Raw genomic sequence first — 24825 nt, forward strand, 5'->3', positions numbered from 1 at the left:
ATTATACTTAGGCTTAATCAGGCCTTATTGGGATAAGGCTGAGTACACGAAATAGGTAGCTTGTCACTAAAGGATATTGATTTTAATTTGTATTACAAAACTTCCGGAATCTTTCGTACATTTGTAACAACTCGTAAATAACCACTGCTGTGATAAACAGGAGAGCCTAAAATATTTTCTTTAAATGGATTGAATTTATGTTTAAAATAATAATAATATGATAATAATAATATTTAGTATTTGTGTACCAAAATAAATAAATGCATCTTTTTTTTGGCATTGAACGAAAACATCGCGAGAATCGTATGCTTTGGTTGAAATTCCGACACGTATTAATCTGCCAAATCACATTGGAGCTGGGTGGTGCAATAAGCTTCGAGCCTTCATTCCAAAGGCTCCAAGTTCTATCTCAAGAGGACTGGAAGTTTTTTCCAAGCACTGGGTCAGTGATAGGCTTTTACTATTCCAAAAACATTTATAAATGATTTTTTTTTACACTTTTAGCACATAGAAGAGCCTTAAAATATTTAAAATGTAATAATTTGAAATATCTTGGAATCTATCAGTGTGCCCCAAAACACATACCAAAAATTTTAAATAATGGTATTTGTTTGACATGAAGCCTAGTATAAGTAATTATAACCTTGTTATTTGAAATCTGCAAAAGAAGCCATAAAAGCATTCTATACAGAATTGAAATCAATATCTTACTCTATGCAACAAGCTATCGAACTATATGTTCAGGGTAATCAAAATAGTCTTGATATTTAAGAGTCATTAAATCTTAAGAAATATAATCTATGAAAGCTACAAAGTCTGTTAAAAAATTTACCATAATTACTGTCACTATATCACATATTATCTTAAACAAATGCATCGGAGACATTACATGAAAATTATATTTTTATTTTACATTACGAATATTGTGATTTATCTAAGAGAGTGTGAAACACTATAAACTAGTTATGGAGTTATTGAGAATGCTCTTGATCTTATTGCATTATACTTAAATCAAAGAATTCAACAAGTTTAAATTTATGAAATAACATCTTTTGGATCTTTGCAAATAATGGGGGTTCCACAAGGATTAATTTTAGGCTCTATTCAATAAGTCCATTTCTATTTTTGGGGTATTAAAATGATCTTCCTTTCTATGTTAAAGTTATTTGTAATACTGTATCATTTACTTATACTACTTTAATGTAAGCAATGAATTACCATTGCATCTGATATCTGTAATATCAAGAATTTCTAATTTATTAAATTAACGGTTTCAGTCTAGACAATGTTGTACTTTGGTAGTCAATCTGAACTGATGGCCCCATAATAAATTAAGTAACCAATCAAATAAATCAACTTTGTTTAACTTAGGAAATTATACTAATATACGTCTTTATTGAAAAAATGAATTTATAAATATATTAGGTATCAGCATTGACAAAAATATGATGTATAAATAATTTAATATTACCTAAATATGTATATTTAGTATTTACTAACTATTATATTAATAATCATATATTTACTTACTTCCTGGTTCTGCTGGTGATGTGATTGGAAAAAAGCACAAAATTATCACTAAAGCTGCATATGTTTTATTTAAATACATCTTGACCAACCACTCTCGTTCTACTATTACAAGTTAAAAAAGTACGTAAAACACCATTTCAGAATGGTCGCACGGTATCTAATATTGTTTCTAAGTAATCAACTTTGTATTGAACTTTTCTAGTATGAAAAGTGCTTAATTTAATGAATTTCATTGTATCGTTGTTGCTAGGATTTTTCTGTCACAACAATGCAATTTACAAAAACACCTGTAGGATTCACTGGATTCCAAAGTAACGAAGTACGAAAGTTCACTCAACTTTTGTGCCCTATAAAATACTATACTATACTGTTCTTTGTTTTCTAAAATTGCAAATTGAACTAATTTAGCCGCACTTAACTCATAACACTTCACACGTAACTTATTTTAGAAAAAAACAAACTTTGAAAGTTTCAAAAACTTTATTTCACAATCACTTAATTCATTTGAAGGACGCGAGCGAAACGCGTGCGTGCCGAGCTGACGGGTATGATCTCAAATACATAATACAAACAAAAGATGAATTCTCCATTTCGTTCATTCGAACTGTTCCATTCGGTCTTTTTCTTTTTTTAAGCTGTGTAACTCATTCTCACTTCTGGGTTAGTTAAAATAATTATATTACAAATTAAAGAATCAAAAAGTAAGCATTCAAATTGCTATTAATTAAATGTGTAGTAATGTTTTGAGTATTTAGTAAATTTTTTGTGATCAACATTATAATTTTAATACGATTTTTTTTGTATAAGTTTATAAATTTAATCAAACTTATTTTTAAATGATAGAAATTATCTTTTCTAAAAAAAAGAGACCACTTAATTTAAGCAAATTTTTGTGTTAACTACCAAACATAAAATATAAAATGTTATCTGTGAAATCATTGCTGACAACCCTAGAAGGCAAAAATAATATCTTTCTTTTTGGGTTAACCTGTCATTACGGATTGTTGAGGCGGGTTTTAAATCCTAGGTAATCAGAGTATTCCTTGATTTTAAATTGAAATAAATACTTTTTTATGTGAGAGTGCTTATTGTGTTCTTCCTATGATATAATATTTCATTCATAGCTACGGACAATAAGTAATTACATTCTATGTTTAGCAGTGTTTTGACATTTACTCATGTTGTTCAGTTTTCCAACCTCAATATTCCCAATTTATGTTAAATCTGTGTTATTTCAGCCATGGTGCGTATGAACGTATTGAGTGATGCTCTAAAATCAATTCACAATGCTGAGAAAAGAGGCAAAAGACAAGTGCTTATCCGGCCTTGCTCTAAAGTTATCGTCAAGTTTCTAACAGTGATGATGAAGCACGGTTACATTGGTGAATTTGAGATTGTAGATGACCACAGAGCGGGCAAAATCGTAGTAAACCTCACAGGCAGATTGAACAAATGCGGAGTTATTTCGCCTCGATTTGATGTACCTATTAACGATATTGAAAGGTGGACTAACCTCCTTCCATCCCGGCAGTTCGGGTGAGCTTCTTTCATCATTATTATTATTATAAGCCAACAGCTATTATAATAAAACTTAAGTCTTGCATTCAAATTCAGCTTTATAAATTTTATACATATATATTATAAGTAAGTAACATTTAATTTATCACATATTTTCAGTTTATATTCTTTAATTATTATTAACTTGTTATTTACATGTAATGTACTGTGTATGATCATAGCATAATATAATTGTTGTTCTTATATGCTATTGAATATCTTTTTATATTTTTATTCTCATGTACATTAATTTTGAAACTCAAATTCGAAATACGAAACAGCAAAATTAAATCATAATATATACCAACAATGTTCAAAACATAACCAAGTACAAGTTTCCACATAGCTAGACTTGTTTTAAAGATTGAAAGTAAAGATGAAAAGTAAAGATTGAAAGTAAAGATAGCAACAAGGTTTTTTTTTATATTATTTGATGATATTGAGATTGGTGTCTGTTTATCTATAATATTGTATTAATGTATTCATCAAATACTTTATTATACAGATGAGTAATTGAAAAGTGCATTCTTATTTTAAAATATTGCTTAGCTTAGTTAAACAATGATTCTCTTAGTCTTGGAAAGATGATTGTAAGCGTTGCTTAACTATGCACCTCCTAAACATGCGATTATGCCATACAATGCCTTATGCGATTCTTTAACTAAAGATTCCAATTTTCATGTATTTAACTTTTCTCAACATCACTAGAGGAAAATGGTGGAATAAGCTCCAAGTCTTTCTATACATAATATTTAAGAGAAGAGAAGAGCTATGCCTAGCTGTGAGACCTTTAGAGCATGTTACTTTTTCAATTTGTATAAAACAAAGCACAACTACCGCGGATCGCCAATAGTTCTTGTTGGTCGTCATTTGATATGTTGTGCTATAACAAATGTCAATGGCAGCTTTTGGTGTTGCTCTTTAGCAAACATTGTTAATACCATTGTCAACACTTTTATTGCATGTATTTTAAGTTGTAAATGATTTCATGGTTCACATATAAAAACTTCTTGAAATTTGTGTTGCAGATACCTTGTCCTTACTACCAGTGGAGGAATCATGGATCATGAAGAAGCCAGAAGGAAACATCTTGGAGGGAAGATATTAGGTTTCTTTTTCTAAGTTTATTCAATACATTTGAAAATGTATTTTTTTTTTGTTTTATTTCTTATTCATCAAAACCTTGTCTAAATTAAAAATTATTGTATATTCTCAATTACTTTGCATTTAATCTTAATTTTGTAAGGGAAACAATAATTTAATTTTAGATAGGAAATTGTCAATTCCATAAATTTACTTATATTTACATACACATGCTAGTAGTTATTGTGATCTGAGCTCGTAGAGTCAAATTAAAAATGCACAATGTGATACAAATCTCATTTACATTTGTCTCACATTAAGGAACTAGAAATATTTTTAAAATTGTGAAAAAACATGTGAACATTGGAGCATTACAAGAAGAAATATTTTGATAACAGATTCGATTAGGGTTGTAGATTATTTAATAGGTACTGCTTGCTAACAAACAAGTCTGTAAGAGATGATAAATGAGAATTTCATTGGAAGATTGAATTTAAAGTAATTTTTAAAATATTAAGGGTGTCATTTATATTGATATTTCTATTAGCTGAGTATTTGTTGTTTTACATCTGGCAGTTGTTTTTTGATTATTAATTTTTAACCAATTCTGTATCAGATTTGCTTACATTGTCATAATTTGTTTGTTAATATTATTAGCTAAACAGTATAACTCTTTAAATAATAGCTTTATGTACAGACATTGTTAAAAAATACAAAATTAAAATAAAAACAAAATACACATTACAGATTTAAAGCAAAAACACGCCGTCTAAAATATGGTCCTGTGGCATTGTTCCAAGACGCTGGCACTATTGCCTTAATGCACTGCTAGACTCAGCCTTTGGGCTAAATAAGCGCCAGCTCTTGGGTCACCAGAAGTGTGGACCAATTTCTTAGAAATATCTTTTATGATTTTTTTGTATCGGACGACCTTGGACCCAATGTTTCAAAACCCAGCCCTGCAAATTCATATTCGTTGAATAAAAGTGAATATTTGTTTCTTGTCAACTTTGAAAAGTAATGATGTGTCATTGGCAAACAATACTTGTGAGATTTGATTATAATATTGAGATAGGATTTACATAGGACCCAAAAATGATCTCTGTGGAATGCTTTTTTTCGGCATAAACCAGTATGATTCGTATTTTGTAAAAACATTTTACAAATTACTTAGTATAAAATAATATCAAGTTATTCAGATTCAGATAAGAGAGAGAAGAGACCGCCAATCTCAAGAGAGATTAGACAACTGCGCAGGACATATTATAGTGCATAAATGTGTACGCATTCACAGATGCACTCTCTATTCCCTACCTCTCATAATCGGATGGGACGGCAATCAGACACGACCGGAAAGAGTTCAGGTACAGGCGCAACGGCTTTACGTGCTTTCCGAGACTCTGGACTGTTCATACTTCCAACATCCAGACTCCGGGCTGCTATTGAGTTTTCGACAGAAACTCGATACAGTTTTTATTGGCCCGTCCTGGGATTTGAACCTACGGGTCTGCGACCTTATAATCTAGCCACTAGACTAGACCAACGAAGCACAAGTTTCAATTAACAGCGTTTCGTATAACACAAAATCGAATGTTTTTGATACATCAAAGAATATATCAATAGTATACTGTGATTTCTCCCATGCAATTTAAATATGCCAAATATTTGTACAGATCTCATGTTTTTATGATATATAAATTACATAAGAATATTAGGTAATATTAATTGAGACTGTACAATATCTAAAGGGCAAAAAATAGTTTACGTTTATAATAAGGTTATTTATAAAAAGTACCAAACAAAAAGTAAAGTAACAGCCCTGGGTTAGCCCAGTTGTGGGCGACTTCCTCGAGCTTCCTCTCTTTTTGAGGAGAGAATTTCATTCAATTGAGACAGGCTAGATGTGTCTGATATTCAATTTTATAGTGTTATTAAATAGTGAGCAACTAATGTCAAATTTGATTTTTATCAATAAACTGAAATAAGACTCGATGAATATTGAGGCTTTTCACAGATAGAAGTTAACTACACTGAAATTAACTAGTATATTGTTTTGTTGTTTCACAACTCACAAAGTTACAAATTAAAATGAATAAGAATAAGAAATGTATCAGTATTAAATTGTCCATGTAATTTAAATTATAGTTCTTGATTCAATATTATTTAATACTGACATAGACTATTCTAATTGTATTCTAATTTAATTTTCTTAAAAACTCGTTTAATTTTATTGTAATTTAACAGCAGATTGTTAACATCACACCAACTGTTACATTGCCATTAAGATTTGATCAGGCGGTTTTTATGTTTTAATGTTACTTTATTTCAGGTCTTAACGAATAAATAACTGACAGCTAAGTACAATTAAAAATTTAAACTTATTAATATCTTAACTTTTAAAGTATATTCTGCCGAAGGAAAACCAAAACGAGAACTATGAAATTCTTTTATAAACTATTATTATTTAATATTTAAATTACTGTTTAATTATAACTAATTAAAATATATATTTTTAAAACATTCGATAAAATTCAACAAATTTTGTTGAATTATTTCATGTAATTAGTACATGCAATGCAAATTAAATTGCTATTCGGATAATTTATTGCACAATTGAATACCTACCTGAAGGCAAGTAACATAGGGCACACCTCGGCCTTGGTACCGAGATAAAATACAATTTTCTTCGCGTTCCTTGGAGTGCGGCGTTTAGCTTGAATAGCTTATAATAATAACATTGTCTTAATTGTAAATAGCTTATTTTATTATTACTTATATACTCATACCATGTTTTACATTAGATCAAATTATTATTGCATATAAGTGTATATTTTCCGTATAATTTGGCCTACATATGTACAAATAGCCGATGTTTGTATATAACATTCCGTTACCGGGCGAATGGTACCGGGCAGCAGCTGCTGACGACGCGCGACGCCGCACATTGTAGCGCGACGAGCGACTCGAGGACGGTCGCCACCCATTCTCGTTCCCCGTCATTCTTCAGTTGCGCACCGCACGATCTGTACTACGCTCGCTATTGCCGGACAAAAATGAATTACACATATTAGTGTGCTAAGGTTTCAAGTGTCAGTGCTAGTGATTTCAAATCTTAAATTTTCATTCGATCTACAAGAATTTACTTAGAGGATGATGGCTCCCGAGTCAGTGGTGACTGTTGATAACATTAAACCTACACAGCAGCAGGCGCCACCGCAACAGCAGCAAGGCGGTGCGCTTGACTGGATTAAAATAAATGTTAATTACTTCAAAACGCCACCCGGTATATTGAAAATTATTCAATTGGTATGTATTTCAAGAGATATCAACCGCTAACTTTAATTATACACTCGCGACAACTAATTAAGTTGAATTATCGAGTAGGCAAATGGGTGATCATATCATCTCCTTGCAAAAACCTTGGTCATGAATATTTTAATTATGAACTTTGCTATTTTTCTATGATAGTAATCAGAATATGTATACTGAAAGTTTTTAAACTGAGACGACGAAACGTAACCAACTCTATTTAATAGAGTGATTGGTTCCTCTGGTTATTTATTAAGGTCACTGTGTTTTTGCTTAGGTAGCTATATCTACATTATAGCGATGAAAGTTATAGAAAACAGTACAAAATTTCACAGATTAATGAGATAATTGCGGAGATGCTAGAATGAACCACTCCATCATTGATACTACGCACAACACACCTTATAGGGTAATCTTTATGTTAACGATGGCGACATCATTGTTATTTTGTTTTATGCTAGCGTGGGTATATTACCGTCAGTGTTTAGATATATCAAGGGAACTGAATAATATAATCACTAAAATAAATGAATTGATACACTTTCACGTTTATCACACTTGTAAGGATTTATTCATGATCAGAATTTGAACCTGTGACCTATTAAATATGAAAACTCAGTAAAAGATGGAAAATTGAATAGAATTTTAGATAAGTATTGAAAATTCGAGACTTCAAATTTTAAAGATAAAAAAAAATATCTATCCTAAATTTCATTTTTGTCTCTACTTGTATACATTGTAACTTATCCAATGCTTTTGAGATAAGCTGAAAGTTATAAACCTTATTTTGCCTTTAAATCGATTGTATCATAACCTGCGAAAAAATCAATTATTGCTAATTTACATAAGTAATAAGTTTAATAAATATAAGGTTGTTTTGTTAAGACTTGCGTTCTAATTATTTATTTTAGCGTTGCAAAGAATACCAACAAGTAGAGAATTTCAAGACGTATAAAATATGAATGCAATAAAAAGGTACATGAAAGGTTCTTAACGCTCAGTAAATGTATTAAAACTCTACCGCTCATCACTTTGTTGTCAGACATGTCACGTATCTCAGTAATTTACTTGTCAGCTTGAAACGTACAGCAAAACAATATTACACAACACATACATATTCACCTACAGAGATTCATCGTCTCGTGATATTGTCAATACATATAATTAACGTATTCAAGTTAAATTTTTAAGGAATATTTTATAGCAATGAAAAAAAAAGATAACTTGTATTTTCTTATATCGAATTAGGAACGACAGTCGCCTACGCAACAAAATCCATGCTGAATGCTGATATCATTCGGTGACTCTACTGTATCCTTGCAATTATTACGTAGGCACCTCTGATCATTCTACGTATCCTATATATTGAATCATCACTACATTTAGTTTTAACATACAAGGCGTCACGTCAACTTTTGAATCATAAATGATAAAAATCCAGTTGACCTTGAATGGATTTATTAAAGATAATAATTGTAAGATTATGGTATTTGTAAACAACCTGAATTTTTAATAATATTTTATTGCAATTTTCATGTATGCCTTCTTGTCCAACAACAGCTAAAGATGTAGAGGAAAAATAAATTCATTAAATTTTGTTATTAATCTAAAATAAATTTTGTAATTATTGTAAAAATATTTTAATTAATTATTAATTAATTTAAAATTTTGATTTCGTATTTTTTATAATATATTGGATAAGTTAGCAAAAAAGCGATAAGAGAAAGTTATGAAAGTTATAAATTCGGATGTTTTTGGTGTATTAGAGATATATAACAGAAGGTTCATAACATATTTTACAGTTAACAAATAACAGGAATTTATCTAATACATTAGTATTTGGGTTAATCACCGAAATGATTATTTCACTTACGGCATTATGTGGGCACAAAAATTAAGTAGATCTATTAACGGTAATGGTCTTTCTTACGTCATATCAAACATTCCATTACATAAGTAATTAAATAAATTTACCGATATTAATTTACTTATGAACTATCACAGCACGGTCTCCCTTTATTATATGTAAGAAAAACGTATAACATACTATTTTTTTTATAAGTATTGAAATACAATTGCGTGGCCGCTTGAGTTTTAATGTTCAGCTTAGAATATAATTTGTAACAGAATATACCAAGTACGGTATTACAGGTGGTATCTTATAAGATTTAAAATAAAGTACTAGTATTCTGGGTAGCGTTTCTCGTAAATGTGGTTGGTAATGTTATTTAATGACCTATGGTAGTAATTAACTTACACTTAAATTAACAGGGCTAGACAATTAGCCTTATGTCATCGTAATTGTCGGAAATCATTGACCTGACATGACCTTATTCACATACTCGTATGCTCGCCCACATAGGACCTGCAGTTTGATAAATAAGACAACTTCATGGTTCTCAATATATTTTAATATTAAAAATATTAGTTATTTGGTTTGATTTTTAAACGAAATTTCACAATGAGTTAATAATTAGTTAAAATAATATTATTATCTATGCAATGCCAAGCACATGAATTTCAAAAAAAATTTGAAATATTTTTTATCAAAGTTAATAAATTTGCTTAACTTAATCAAATTCGTGTGACGTAAAATAACATAGATACAAAAAAGGGCACCATACAATGGTGACTAACATTGGGGTTCAAGGATTCTGATTACATCGGTACTATAAAAGCGAAGTCCTTGAGCTGTCGCATGTACGTCGAGTCAAATATTATCGGTCGATGGTAGTGAAGGCGAACATTGCCCTAAAGGAGTGTTGTTGCGATAGGTATGATATATTTATTACACGCTTTTGAAAATTCTAGAAATTCAGTAATAGTAGGTACTACTTTGGTGATGGTAAAATTGATAATAATTAAATTACTAATTACGTTAGGTACGACAAAATATATAAATTAAAAAAATTAAATTAAAATGGCAATAAAAATAATAATTTAGTAGTACTTATAATAGTAAGGCGATGCTTTATCGGGCAGAATCGTAGCGAGAAAATGAATACCGTGTTTATCATTATTCTTTTTTCTTTTCTGAACGGCTATAAAAACGATGCAACCTGCAAGTGTCGCGAGAGGTTCGCAGTGTGATGGCATAAACCTCTCTTTGACAGCGAAAAAGGCCTTACTACTTACTACAAAAAAATACACTATTTCATATGAGACTTTGTTGTAGTGGGTTTTCGAAAAAATTAAATGATAGTTATTAATTAATATGATTATAATAAAATAATTAGTATGAAATAGAGAATCAAATAAATGCAACGACTATGACGCCATTATTCCAACGCGAGAACTTAACAGAAATGTTCAAGGATAGAACTGAATAAGTAAAATAAAATGACCTTGTTAAAAGAACGTTAATACATTTTTGATTAGATATATGCTTATTATTGATTACTCTTTCTGAAGAACTGAAGTGTAAGTAGAGGTAAAATGTGAAATTAAACTAAAAAAACTCATAGAATTCTGACAATCACACCACTATAATGGTTCATTTTATTTATTCATTTTTAGTGGTTCATAGATGAATTGTTGCTAAGTATTTAAGTCAACTCCCTTTAATTGAATATCAAAATATATAAATAAGAAATATTCTTTATCATTATTTCTAATGAAAATTTTAAGCCTATTTAAATGATTTATTTTTATAGTATTAAGCTATCTACCAACAATATAAATTCTTATCGATATGTATACATCATCTGGCTCTAAAGTTTTGTGTATATTTACAACATAACCAGTAATTTATTTATAGAGGTGCACTGTTGATAATAATATTTGTATTTTACCTTAACTTGAAATTAAAACTTATTTTTTTGCGGTTAAATTCAAATGTTCTCATGCCTTGCAATGGCTACGATTGTGTGAGTTGAAGCATAACGAATATTTTGATAAAATCTTTACATACGAGGCACTTTAGGTAAAAACGTTGAATACAAGTTTTAATTGTATATTTCTCGAATCGGTCTCAATAAATGTATTTATTTAAGTTTCTTTTTTTGCATTATGGTTATTAGTTGTTAAAATTCTAATTGGTTATCGTAGAATTGAAATTTTGCAGTTGTAGCTTTTATATGAGAGCGGCATTGGGTGAAAGCTGATGTCGAAATGAAAGTAGTTCTGGCGTTTACACATAGGTCCGTCGACAGCCGGTGTTGCCTCGTCCATGTCTGCGGCGTAGCCGGAGTGAGTTGTGACAACCTGTTGTTTTCTCATCATTTCACTCTATACTATACATAAATGTACATAATCAAGTTTACAAATTAACACCGTATTGAAAGGTAAGTAAAAAGTAGTAAGTAGATCTAAAATTACTATGTTAAATCTAGTCTAATCAGTGAGTCCAAAAAAGTATTTCGTTATGAGGTGAATTTATCCAGAATGAAGTTGGATATGAGATAGTATTGTTTTACAAAATTACAAAACTTAACTGTGTTGTAACTCAAGAAACCGCAGTATGTACACCTATTGTGTTGCGTATTTGCGAAAGAGTTAAAGAGACGAGAATATACGTAACGATTAAACAAAGAGGACATATTATTTGAAGTTTTAACTAAAGGTGAAATTTTAACTAAACATTTATGTGAACCTTCTGTGACCCTTGAGTTCTACGTTCTTGATACATACAAAAATGGTGTTATTTACAATGTTTAAAACATAGAATACTATTTTATAGTTGCACCAATTATTTTATTTGTATGTTGTTTTAATATTTACCTACCTAGTGACCTTAATATACTTGATTCCATTGCGGTTTGCAACGCGATCGAATATCTAACAATCGATATCGGTAATTATAGTTTCTCAGTATATAAGTGTCATTACTTGTTGTAATCAAACTAATTTTGTAGGTACTTGAGTCTATTTATTTTAATCTATTTATTTATATATATTATAATTTTGCTTATAATTTATATGACTAAGCCTAAGATTTGTGTCATTTTTTTCTTATTCAGACGAAAAAAGTCAACATTGTATAAACATGATTACTACTAATGAAAAAAGGATATTAACATTTATTGGCGAGTGTAATATGTATTATCACTTATTAATGTAATCTAGCTTCGACATCTAAATAAGGGGCAATGACCCGACTGACAAACTTACAGCGTAAAAGAAGTGTAAAAGGATTTTGCGAAATTTTGATTTTAATGTGGGCTTTGTGATCTGTGCCTTCTGAATCTTCGAACCGTTCAAGTGCAGTTCTTTTTATCTCCTAAATTTAAACAAATATAATCATATAAATTTTTGAGAATAAATCAAAGTGTTGCATTGAAACATACTATTTTTTTATATTCTAAGGCAATGCCGCGACGGGTCATGCTTGTTGGTCGAGGATAAATGTAGTGCGAATACGCAAAAAGCTACCAATGAAACTAAACAGATCCCAGATTCTCAAACAAAAATAACAATGGTCTGTGGACAAGAATCATCGGTATATATGCCAACATTATGTCACGCCTTTTTATTAGCTTTTACTACCGCGTATATTTATTCGCTGCTACAGTAACAGTATGTTATTTTTGGTGGACGCACTTCTTGTTCACTTGTTAGACACGTTGTATAAGAAAACGGGTCATGGGAATCGACAACGCAAAAGTGTACGTATTTATCAATTTGAAAATTGTTTTTAATAGCTTATTATTATTTTTTACATTTTATTTTGATAATCTTTAAAAAGTTTTGCGGTTATATTTATTCTAAAACAAAACAGTCTTATATTCGTGTCGTAATAATTGTAATTAAAAGAATCAGCTAGAGAAACTGTCGCAGCGACTAGTCACCTTTGCCCTCTTAATTCAACATCATTCGCTTTATTAGAGCACTTATCCAATTTAATAAGGCAAAGAATTCTGTTAGTACACTATGGGTTCTGTATGAAAAGGTTGACCCAATATATCTATAGAACCATTAAGTCAAAAAATTTAAACCGTCTCGATATTGCGTTAGTCATATAAATAGACTTTATGTGAATCATTTTCATATTAAGACAGTTCTTAACTGTGTTATCCGATCGAAATGATTGATAAATATTATTTTTCTGTACTTGTAGTAGGAATGGACGATAAAAATGATTAAAGGATTTCTTGACACCTGCCATATCACCTAATGTTTAAACATAAGTGATGAGTAGTAACCTAATCTATAAAACAGCAAGCATTCCTTTGTTAGCAGTATGAATAACATCATTTAACATTCAACCGTTTTCTAAATAACCTTTATATTTATGATTTAGCTATATTTCATTTCAATAACGTAAAGAAACTATAAATATTTTTTATAACAATGTGTTAAACTCACGCGATACTTTGGTACAATCTAGAGCGAGTTAGTCAACATTTACGCTACAAACGATAACATTACACACCCTGTACTTTTAAATAGATATTTTTGTATATAGACCAAAAATCATTAATAATAATTTAATAAGAAGGTATTCTTAAAGAAAATTTATAAAAGGATAACTTTAATTTGTATTTTGTAGTCGTATACGACGAAATATTATTGAATGTCATGGCGTAACTCTCGTAAATACTTGATTACTCAGACTGTAAAGCTAAAAGTAGCTAGTGTAACTCATTTTCTACAACAAATTATGATAGTTAAAGCGATTGTTAAGAAATAGAGGGTAATATAGTGACACATAAGACATATAAGTTTTTATTTTTATCTTTTGTGACGATAACGCAAGCGACGTAAAGTTATCGCGACGAAGCTATCTTTTACAAAATTACTTATAATTAAAAACAAACGACTAGAAAGAAAGTAAGCAGAATGTAGGCGGGAAACGTATGCGCAGTAGGCAGAGAAGTGATCGTTTTTGGTCTAACATAACAAGAATGGTGTTCACATTAAATAATGCAGTTTCGAGACTGTATTGCGTCATTCCCGCATGCGTGCGCCACAAACACTCATAAATTGCCAGTTTAACTCCAATTCTCGGTTATATATATGGATATAATGATTCGGTTATTTCTTCACGCCAATTCAGACAGCGTTTGAGGTAACTAGTTCTACTTTCCTAGAGTTGGTGCATACTGAATGGGGAGCTAGTGCGGAAGAAGTAAGGTGTGTGGTAACGGGAAGTGCATAGTGATGGCGCGTTGCGGTCGTTGACATGAAATCCCTATTTACCAACGCAACGCAGTAACAGTTTCTGTATCTATTACCTACTAAATTTATGCTTCGGAATTGTCTGAAAATCTATAATCTACGTATACATTGCTATTTTATTTTTTCAAAATATTTATGTACAATATATAAATATATCTTTATCTTGAAATTTTTATCTTTTGATTGATAAGTAATAGGTACTATAAGTACAATACATTGAATATAATTAATTAATACATTAAAAATAAACTTTTAGGCAATTTTAACTTTGTTCAACGTCTTCTTAATAAATATGTTTATTAATATTTCAATCATCAATCTAGTAAGCTATAGTTCACCGACACATAGTTATCTTTTTTATCAGACAAGCTACGGACGGAATTATGGTTGTTGAACAATCGACGTTTTTTTCGGGTGCGTCGGTAAACGTACCCACTGACCCCAATGTTACCTCACATATTTTCACTTTACGCGTTTGTAACGTCCGCGTCGTTTCTAATAATTGCAAAGTAATAAAGTTGAGTTGTTTGTTGAAAGAATGTTTATATTGATCTATAATAATATTAAAACTATAAAGCTAAAGTATGTTTAAACACGCTGACTTTGTTTTAAATTAAAAAGGTAGGCAGATGGACAAAGTTAATAAGTCCCATATGGAAATCAACGAATTAAATACTAACTTCACACTTTTGTATTATCTGTATAATCTTGTATTATGTAACGAGCCTTATCTAATATTTTTTTATAAAGGCACAGGTTTAAATATTTGCGGAATTTTATTTTAGAAAGGAACATCTTGCCCAAGAAAGGATGTATTTGAAGGACTCTGTGCATTCGAAAACTTGGTGTTATATTATATATATTCTATTGAAAATGTATACATTATTATGAATTTACATAAACTTGTTGTAAACATATTGGGACATAACTGAAAGTATTCCTACTTTGTTAAGAAATCTCCAAGGGAGTCCGAGCTCCTAAATTATAAATAGACCAGACAGCTCTTTTTTGAATAACAAAATAGATTTTATATCTAAAACTTTACCTTAAACTAATATGGCGTCTAATTTTCTAATAGCGTATGCTGTTGAGCTGAGTATTTCTGCTTGGGACGATAAATGAGGATCCCATTATAGTTTCGAATCTAAAGAGGTTCTTTAAAATACTGTAAGCAGTACCAGTATCGGTTATATTGAAGTTTTATGTTAGCTTAAAATTTTACTTTCTTACATTAAGGTCTACATTAAGTATCTTATAGTAGAACTTAACTTAATTATTTAGTAAAAACCAAGTGTGTATTAATGATAAGGGATTATTTAAACGAACATGACATTATAACTTATACACAAATGTTTAAAACACATCGTCTTAACGAGCTTGTTGCACGCGTCGTGTAAGGCCCAAATAATTTGTGTAATGTTTTTAGGGTTCATCTATTTATGTACAAATGTTTGTATGTGAATTTCTTTAATCCACCAAAATATATTTTTCTAAAGATAAATTCGACCAAATCTGTTAAGGCATTAACAGATTTGGGTGAATTTATCGCTTTCGAGTTTTTTATTTATCGCTTTCGAATTATCATTTCGAGTGACACTGGCTATATTCATTCATTATGTGGATCCCTCTTAGAATATGTTTTCTTTAATATTTTAAAATCCTTATTATCTTTATATAAATATATATAAATAGAGACAAACAGATATCAACTAAAGTAGACATTTTTTAAGATTATCTATTTGTAAAAAAAAAGATAAATTAGACTCGTTGGTCTTGTGGCTACATGTAAGACCGCAGACCCAGAGGTCCTGGGTTCAATTTCCAGGTCGGGCCAATAAAAAAGTTATTGGGTTTTTCTGTCAGAAAATTCTCAGTAGCAGCCTGGAGTCTGGAAGTTGGAAATGCGTAGATTCCCGTGCCTCGAAAAGCACCTAAACTCTTTCCGATCGTGTCGGATTGCCGTCCCATCGGATTATGAGATCGGAATAAAGAGTGCACCTGTGTTTGCAGCACACAATTGTGCACTATAATATGTCCTGTGCAGTTGGCTGTCGTGGCCGAAATCGGTCTGGAGCACAGTTTTTAAATAGATCATTACTGTGATAGTGACATTTACAGCGATGTTAGTTAGTGCAATGACTTATTTAAATGTGACAAGGAAATGTGTGATTTATATTTCATTCACTGGGTGTCACTGGCCATTTTGTAGTTTTTTTTATCTTGTATCTTAGATTTTATATATACATAATATAGATATATTTTAAGTACACTTCTATCCATAATAACAGGATATCCTGTTTATTTAAAGTCGGTCTTTAAAGTCTTCTCGGTCTTTAATATTATTATAACACAGAAACGTTCAAAGATTGATTTTTAAAAATTTATAACTGGATTTTTAGTCGGTATGTGTTTTATCAAAACATTGTCGATTTTTAGAAATTTCGATACTTATTAAGCTTTAAATGCAAGTAAAGATATTTATCAATAGTCTTTTTCATAATTTTAGCTGATTAAACATACGAATTACGATAGTGATAGATAGAACAAGTATTTATGTTTCAAGCAGATAACTGGTGTATTGTTAAGCGTTCCAATGTATGCATAAGTAGTTTGTCTGAAGGTTGCGTCGTTTAGCGATAACTTTGTATTGTATACTGTTTAGGTAATCAAAGACACCTTTCAGTATTTGAATTTGCATGCTTTGAAAATCAAAATATTAAAGAAATAAATAGCAAAAGGATAAAATAGCCTAGAAACTTTAATCAGAATAACGAATTTGATAGGATATTAGGTAATTATTTATATATTATCATTTATAACATACATTATTGAGACTATTGATTCATTGAAATTGAATATGCTTATTTTTAAACATAAAAGTAATATCAGTGATATGTGTTAGAAATCTATATTCGATTTGGCCTTGTTAACAAACTTTCAAATTAAAGACCCAGATTTCAGATCCTAACTTGAACATAAATAATTATTCTCATTTACAATATTTTAGTCTAAATTAATGCAAGCAGTTATAAAAACTTTGTCAGTTTCCAAGCATTGGGGCGGAAAATAACCTAAATAAAGGCGTTTTATTAAAGCGGATGCATTATATTAAAACGATTCCTTAGCCACATTGACAATCACACTTATCGTGGTAGGTAGGTAGGAGGTAGGTAAGGTAAGCATGTTTACAGTAACAGCCTGTAAATGTCCCACTGCTGGGCTAAGGCCTCCTCTCCCTTTTTTTTTGAGGAGAAGGTTTGGAGCTTATTCCACCACAAGCATGTTTGTTAAGTTTATATTTTTATATTATTCTTTTTTTATATTTTATTATACTATATTTTTAATGTGTAAGAACCATTATCATAGGTGGCGATTTAGTTCAACCTATCGGTGGCACATTTCTAAATCTATAACGGGGTCATTTTTTTATTTTAAAACATTCCTACTATCTGGTCTTTCGTTACAAATATTTCCTGTAAAAGTATACGAGTACATACATTTTATTTAATTATAGGTAATTATTTTTATATATAATTTATATATTTTTAAGAATATTAAGCCATTTTTGATTATAATTCGAAAATAAATTAAAAAAACTATTACGAAGTCGGTTAGGTTAGGTATAAGTCGGTGTGACTATATTATCTTATTATATATTATCTTTAATAGATATTGTAAAATTAATTGACGTAAGTCCATCACGTGAAAGTTTCAACAAAAAGAGTCTTGTTGTCACAGCTAACTTAGTTATAAATCTGTGAGATACTTAACGGTAGTTTTAGTTATTATATACATATATTTACGTTTATCTAACGTTATGGTAAAATTACGTAATTAGAGATAACGAGCATATTAAAAAAATCTTTGATCTTTGATTTTTGACCTACGTAAATTTTAATCTTATGTTTGAAAGAGAATACTAGAAAACGCCATTACCTTTTTTAAAGGGTAACAGAACACTAGTTCAGGTCAGTCAATACGTGATAAATGCAAATATTTGAGTAAGGTATCGTAGTATCTCTTTTAGTACAAGTACTGGATTCGGAAATCCGGACACGTTTTGTTATTTAGAGCGAAACTTGGTCGTGTAAAAGCGTTGATGCTCAGTGATCCCATTGATAGAAGTCGAATGGCGGTCGTGCCCCATACGTATGCATGGCGGCGTAGGTACGCCACTTTCACCAACCGACGGCACGTCACACGTGACATCGATTTTTGTTCCCATTTAATTTTAGCATCATTGAAAGTTTCAACTCTCACGTATATTTACAATTTTATATTAAGTGTTACCATATAACTAGTCAATTCTGTTAAACTTTATAAATGAGAAACTTTTTTTTAGAATTTAGTAGTAAAAAATTAAAACAGATAATACATATTCATATTTTTAATCATACGAAATCATAGCCACTAATTAAACTATAGGTTTTATCGACTTAAACAAAATTTGACTAGCTTTCACATACAAGTGCATAAAACATGTAGTTCACACACAAAAGCTTATAGCTCTAAAACGGACATACGGGCGGACGGGTAATATGTTTATATGTTGTATATTGTTTTGAGATATAGCTCATTATGTTAATAAATTCAAAGAGAAAATGCACAAACGTGCCCTACACTTTCTGACGAGTGCTGGCAGAACTAAGTATGAGAATATAGAAGATAAGATAATCGAATATATATGTCAACTAAAAAATACATTTTGTAAAAAAAGACCTTAAATTAAAATAAAATAGATTGAATAAAGTTACTTAGTTGAAGCTTAATTATAATGTCCATTTAAAACAGTTACGTAACTTTTAAAATATGTTTGAAAGAACACATAAGAACACGAGGTGAAGGGCGTGCGGTAAGATGTATTTGTGTTAACTTCGGTTATAGATCTATGGATGATTTGCTTGGCATTAATATGTTTTATAATATCTAACTACGTCGTAAAATTGCATTTTAAGTAATTTAATCTAAAAAGACCTTTTAATCCAGGACATGGATATGATTTCATTATAAAATTATGAGTTGAAACATAATTATAATGATTAATAATTTATTATTAAATGATAAATATTATGCGAATGGTTATCTTCAGGTGTGTATTTTATGAAATAATTTTCGACAGTTAGATTGATTTTGGTGATATTTTATTATCGATTGCTAGGAATTTCTTCAAACAACACCTGTTTATGAGTATTGCGACAACTACATCGTACCGTCGGTGAGGTGAAGCGGGCGCGGGTGCGGTTTGTATGAAACCGGTTTATGTGCGAGGCGGGAGGAGGCTTTAACGGACACCGTTGCCCTAGTGGTACTAACATATTACCGCTAGTTATTTCTGTTAAACGCCTATTATAGAAAATATACTGTAATAACTAGACCATGTTATGTTTTCAAGGAATTATTCTTACTTTAATTAGAAATATTAACCGAGAACTTATTAATTTTATTAATATATTTATAAGGTGAATAAATCAGCTTTATTATTTATGACTTATATTTTTATTAAAACTAAATATAATTATTTACTTATTGAATATTCGAGGAGGGTAATATTTTATAAAAGATAGTGTAGTTTCGATACCTAGAATTTTAATCATGTAAAAACAATTATAAGAATCGCAGCAAATAGTATATAGTAGCAAATAGTAGAATAGCAGTAAATAGTAATTAATTCTTAGACAACAGACGTAGTTACATTTTGCGTACTTCGTTTGCAACTCTTGTAAACAACAATAGGTAGTAGGTACCTACATGCCGAGTAGTGTATGTACATGGTTGAAGCAAGCATTTCCAATTCCTTCCTAGTTGGGTTTAAAGTCAATAATAAACTCACTTATTAATACAAAATATTTTCGTATAGTATTAATGTAATTAATACAAAATTCATGGAATATATTGCAATATATTTAATTAAAATTAACGTAGTTCGTAACACATGCTCTGCGGGCAATTAAGCGAGTCCCTTATCTCGTAAATTATTTTAGTTATGTCATTTTGAGTAATTAAAATAGAATATAAAAAATTGTCTGTTTAGGTAGAAAGGTATAATAATCAATAATAACTTTGTCTAGACTCTTGGCGTCGAGACAGCCATGACGCACATTTTTTTTTTTTTTTAATTTATATCTATAGTTTCATAGCTAATCAGTCTAACGGATAGCTATAAACAAATAACACTTTAATTATTAATAAAAAAGTCAAATGTATTTTATAATTATTTGATAGCTCGCTCTTTGGAATTAAGATAATGACTATCTAATTATCAAAGTAGTTATTAAAATAATTGAATTGAAAAATAGAATTTAACATTGTGAATTGCAACGAAACTTACAGTATAAATTCATGATGAAATAAATACCTCATTTCTCTTTCGTTTCAGGTGTTAGGTATTTTGTGTATGTCGTTGGGCACTCCATGGGCATCTGCGTGGTATGTCTTCGTGGCTGTCACCGCTTTCATCACTACTCTCATGTGGAGCTTCGTCTATCTGCTCAGTATTCGAGAGGCTCTTAAGATACCCATCAATTGGGTACTATCAGTAAGTGTCTTAAAATAGTGATCAGATAAAAATGAAAAAATAGTATCTTGCAAGATTTTCGGTTAAACGTCACAGAAATACTTCTGTGACGAGAAGTATTTCTTCTAAAAATACAGCGAGATATTAATCGTCACAGAAGTATTTCTTTTTAGAAGAAATACTTCTCTGTATTTTTAGAACAGATTGAAATTCAATTCAATTCACTAATAATTTAATAAAACATGAGAGATAATAAATATATTCGTTAACTTTAACTATTTTATTTTCAAGGAACTCATCAGCACAAGTCTGGAGACGTTATTCTACCTCATAGCCTTCATAGTAATGTTCACATCAGTCTACGGCAACTATGGACGCAACGTAGCTGCTGCTGTAAGTCAAAATATATATTAATTTTTAAAAGAAAAGTAAATCGAATCTTTTATTGGTAAAAAGAGATAGAGAAAGTGATAGAAGTGATGAATGTCAGATATAACAGACATCAAGACTTGATATATTTGTAACACGTTTATTGCAGAACTGTCGGTTTCTGATTTTATTTAATAAATGAAAATAAGAAACGAATACATCCACTGATTATTATCAAAAATATTCTTTTGTCTTAAAATCAGAAACTATTAAAAATACGTTGTGTTCAGCTTACATATTTATTTTTAAATTAACGTTATTATAAATAAACCTAATGTTATGTAGAAAATATTTTATAATAAAATACCTTATAAAAGGTATTAATTTTTATTAGGTATAGGTATAGGTATTGTGTTTTCTTTCCATTTTTACTAATGTTTTATGAGAATTAAATCAATTCATATATTAAATTAATAAAAAATTTTGTATAAGATTTTTATTTTACAAAAAAAATCTAAACTAATTGTTGAAAATGGCCACTTTCAGGTTTTTGGTATATTTAACACGCTGGCGTATGGTGCCAGTTCGTACTACTTGTATCAGGAGCACAGAAGCAGTGCAACAGCTGCTGCAGCGTGAAAAGTCACTCCTGCGCCGGTGCATCAGAAGAACAATACTTGTTGTTAATTTTATTTTACAGAAATCTTTATAGTCTATTGTACAGTCGTTTAACAAACATTATTTGACGATTTTTGGTAAAAGAAAATATATTGATTTATCTAATTAATTATTGATGAAATTATTTACGTATTATTGAAAAAAAAAAAAAAAAATTTGCTACTTTTATATAATATAAATTATTACGAAATCAAAAGGCCATATACCACTTGAGAACAAACTTCTATACTAAATTATATTTATTTGGAATTGATTTATCGAATGTTTTTTATGAAATTAAATATGTCCATATCCATTAGGATAAAGCGTGACTGGGGTTTGATTCATAGTATTAAATGGGATATGTTTGAGGTTAAATATTTCTTTATATATATTATATGCTAAGGTTTCTCAAATATCACTTCTAGGTATACTTAGTAATTATATTCATTGTTCACTGACGTTTCAATATACGGGCACTTAGCACATTTTATTATTCAATACGGTTGTCATGATTCCCTTTACAACTAGTCGCATTTATAGTATGAAATCGAGTGACTTAAAATGAATTTAGAAATGGATAGTTTACAATATAATTTTCATACATACATATGTCGGTGTCGAAAATTTATATCAATATTTTATTTACTTAACTTTACATATTATATATACTGTAAACAGTACCTATATTCGTATTACTACAGTCAGCAACGAAAATAAAAACATAATTATTTACAAGTAACATTGACGGTTGTGAAATAATTAACTTCAAATTCTCGATATAAATTCGAATTACAAGTCAATAGAACAGGATTATATAAGTGATCTGTTTACGGTGCAAATTAGAATATACCATAGTATTACATATATACCTAATATTATTTTTACATTCTGTACTATAATGTTGATTAAACATGTGTCAACTGTTGTTAAGTTATGAAATATAAGATTTCATACCTAAGTACCTAATATTAGAATGTGAGGGTTATTATTTACACACTAGCTTAATTTAACTAATATGTAATGAGTTAATAAAACACGTGTTAACATTTTTATTTGTTTTATTTATTATGTATATAATAATTACTCATTCGCAACAAGGTTTATAATAAGACGGTACCGGCCTTACTAACGAACGTTGATTAGCGAGTGATTTGTTAGACAATGTTATGTCTCTTTCTCTCCAATGTCAAATCAATAATGACAGCAAGTGTAAGATTCAGTCAGTATTATATATAATCCCATCAAAAACATAAATGTGAAATAAGAGCCAAGTTCAATATTATAATATATGTGTATTTATTACAAAAACAAGGTTAAACGTAGGCAAAGACGAAATATTCGTCATAAAAAAAATATTCGTCTCTAATTTAAATTTATATCTTTGTTTGTGCTGTTAGTAATTAAAACAATGTGTAATAGTGCAAAAAATGTAAAGGATCCTCTGTCTGTCAGGGAATCCTTGTCTCGTTGTCTTCAAAATAGGATTCGTAATTTTTCGTAGCGATAAACAAAATACCGATTGAACGGTAAAATGCTGCTAGCGTTATTGTCATAATTACACGGAGCATTATTTTATTTTAATTTCGATATTTGCCTATTTATCTCATGATGAACTCTCAGCGGTCAACCTCAAGTGAGACTTGCCAACTGGGCAGGATATGTTATGGCGTACAAGTGTGGGCACTCACTATTCCATCGCATAATCCTATGTGGCGGCAGATCTGACACGACCGAAAAGACTTCAGGTGAAGGACCAACGGCTTAATGTGCTAATCGAAGCACGGGATTACTCACTTTTAACTTCTGGACTCCGGGCTGCTACTGAGAATTTTTTGATTTTGTCAACCCTAATAATTTTTTATGGGACTGAGCTGGAGTTTGAACCCAGAGAGAGATCTGCGACTTTATATCTAGCCACTTCTACTCCACTCCACTTCAGATCTAGTAGCAGTCACACTTTAATCTGTACGTGGTTGTTGTTTATGACGTTATGTTTAGTTAAGTAATCAACAAGTCAGGTGTATCAAACAATAATCCACTTTAACTTGGAAAACTTTCTAAATTCATATGTTCACTTGCCTGGTATTGCGTGTCGACCGTGCAATATTGATTATTCAATGGTCGGTCAGAAAACAAATATCACAATAGATTTTTTAAATAGCATAGTTTTACTTTAAAACAATTTAAATTTGGAATTTCACTATAATGTCATTGTCATGTCATTAATTCTATTTTCTCGAATGTTTTCGTTGGTACGTTTCGTTTTATTTCGATGTTTTCAGTATCCGGATTCATTGTTCAAAACTTATATATATGTATACAATCTTTAATAATCATGGCAGGTCTAAGATTTTTAAATTTAGAATAGCTGTTTGTAGCTGCAATATTTGCGGCGACAGTGTAGCTGCTATTCAAAAAGCACTAATTGTAATATGAGTATTAGGCGAGATTATAAATATTAACACTGAGCCTTTATAAATTGGAAAAAGTCCACCAGGAGGATCTTATCTATATAATCAGAGCTCTAGGATAAAAATAAGATATCCTCACCAAAAAGTAAAATAACTAAATACCTACCATTACTTTAAGGTATTTTAATATATATATTATATTATATTCCCTTTGTCGTTTTGAATCCTCCAGTGAAAGTTGGTTTATTTCGTCTATAGAGAATCGAAATTATGATT

General features: G+C 30.0%; 4 protein-coding genes across 11 annotated transcripts in view; 3 read left to right on the top strand and 1 right to left on the bottom strand.

Moving 5' to 3' along the window:
- The window catches only part of LOC126769925 (protein sidekick), a 35693-nt gene extending 33620 nt beyond the window's left edge, over positions 1-2073 (bottom strand). For all 6 annotated transcript variants that reach the window (XR_007669431.1, XM_050488909.1, XM_050488908.1 and 3 more), the window contains exon 1: positions 1531-2073. Coding sequence is in view for 5 of the 6 variants with exons in the window: in XM_050488909.1 (XP_050344866.1) it covers positions 1531-1609 (79 nt within the window). In the remaining variant the exon portion in view is untranslated. The remainder of the gene's footprint in view (positions 1-1530) is intronic.
- Positions 1-24825, top strand: part of LOC126769926 (protein singles bar) — a 79789-nt gene that overhangs the window by 41640 nt on the left and 13324 nt on the right. The window lies entirely within an intron of this gene.
- On the top strand, positions 2479-4235 carry LOC126769929 (40S ribosomal protein S15Aa). Of its 2 annotated transcripts, none has more exons than XM_050488918.1 (3): positions 2479-2557; positions 2769-3066; positions 4116-4235. In XM_050488918.1, exons 2-3 carry the CDS (start codon positions 2771-2773, stop codon positions 4207-4209), a joined length of 390 nt encoding a protein of 129 aa, XP_050344875.1. In that variant the 5' UTR covers positions 2479-2557; positions 2769-2770; the 3' UTR covers positions 4210-4235. The 2 variants fall into 2 exon arrangements, with proteins under 2 accessions (XP_050344875.1, XP_050344874.1); XM_050488917.1 differs by having other exon boundaries at positions 2522-2667.
- Positions 7112-23187, top strand: LOC126769927 (uncharacterized). 2 transcript variants are annotated; one of them, XM_050488914.1, is made up of 4 exons: positions 7112-7476; positions 20972-21130; positions 21401-21502; positions 22025-23187. In XM_050488914.1, exons 1-4 carry the CDS (start codon positions 7321-7323, stop codon positions 22115-22117), a joined length of 510 nt encoding a protein of 169 aa, XP_050344871.1. In that variant the 5' UTR covers positions 7112-7320; the 3' UTR covers positions 22118-23187. The 2 variants fall into 2 exon arrangements, with proteins under 2 accessions (XP_050344871.1, XP_050344872.1); XM_050488915.1 differs by lacking the exon at positions 7112-7476 and adding an exon at positions 12981-13082.

Source organism: Nymphalis io, chromosome 8 (assembly GCF_905147045.1).
Source record: "Nymphalis io chromosome 8, ilAglIoxx1.1, whole genome shotgun sequence".
Lineage (NCBI taxonomy): Eukaryota > Metazoa > Arthropoda > Insecta > Lepidoptera > Nymphalidae > Nymphalis > Nymphalis io.

Excerpts from the sequence above, each read along its gene's own strand:
- LOC126769929 (XM_050488918.1), top strand. The coding sequence starts at position 2,771 with ATGGTGCGTATGAACGTATTGAGTGATGCTCTAAAATCAATTCACAAT. Across the intron at positions 3,067-4,115 it reads CTTCCATCCCGGCAGTTCGG|ATACCTTGTCCTTACTACCA; the intron begins GTGAGCTTCTTT and ends TTTGTGTTGCAG.
- LOC126769927 (XM_050488914.1), top strand. The coding sequence starts at position 7,321 with ATGATGGCTCCCGAGTCAGTGGTGACTGTTGATAACATTAAACCTACA. Across the intron at positions 7,477-20,971 it reads TATTGAAAATTATTCAATTG|GTGTTAGGTATTTTGTGTAT; the intron begins GTATGTATTTCA and ends CTTTCGTTTCAG. Across the intron at positions 21,503-22,024 it reads GACGCAACGTAGCTGCTGCT|GTTTTTGGTATATTTAACAC; the intron begins GTAAGTCAAAAT and ends GGCCACTTTCAG.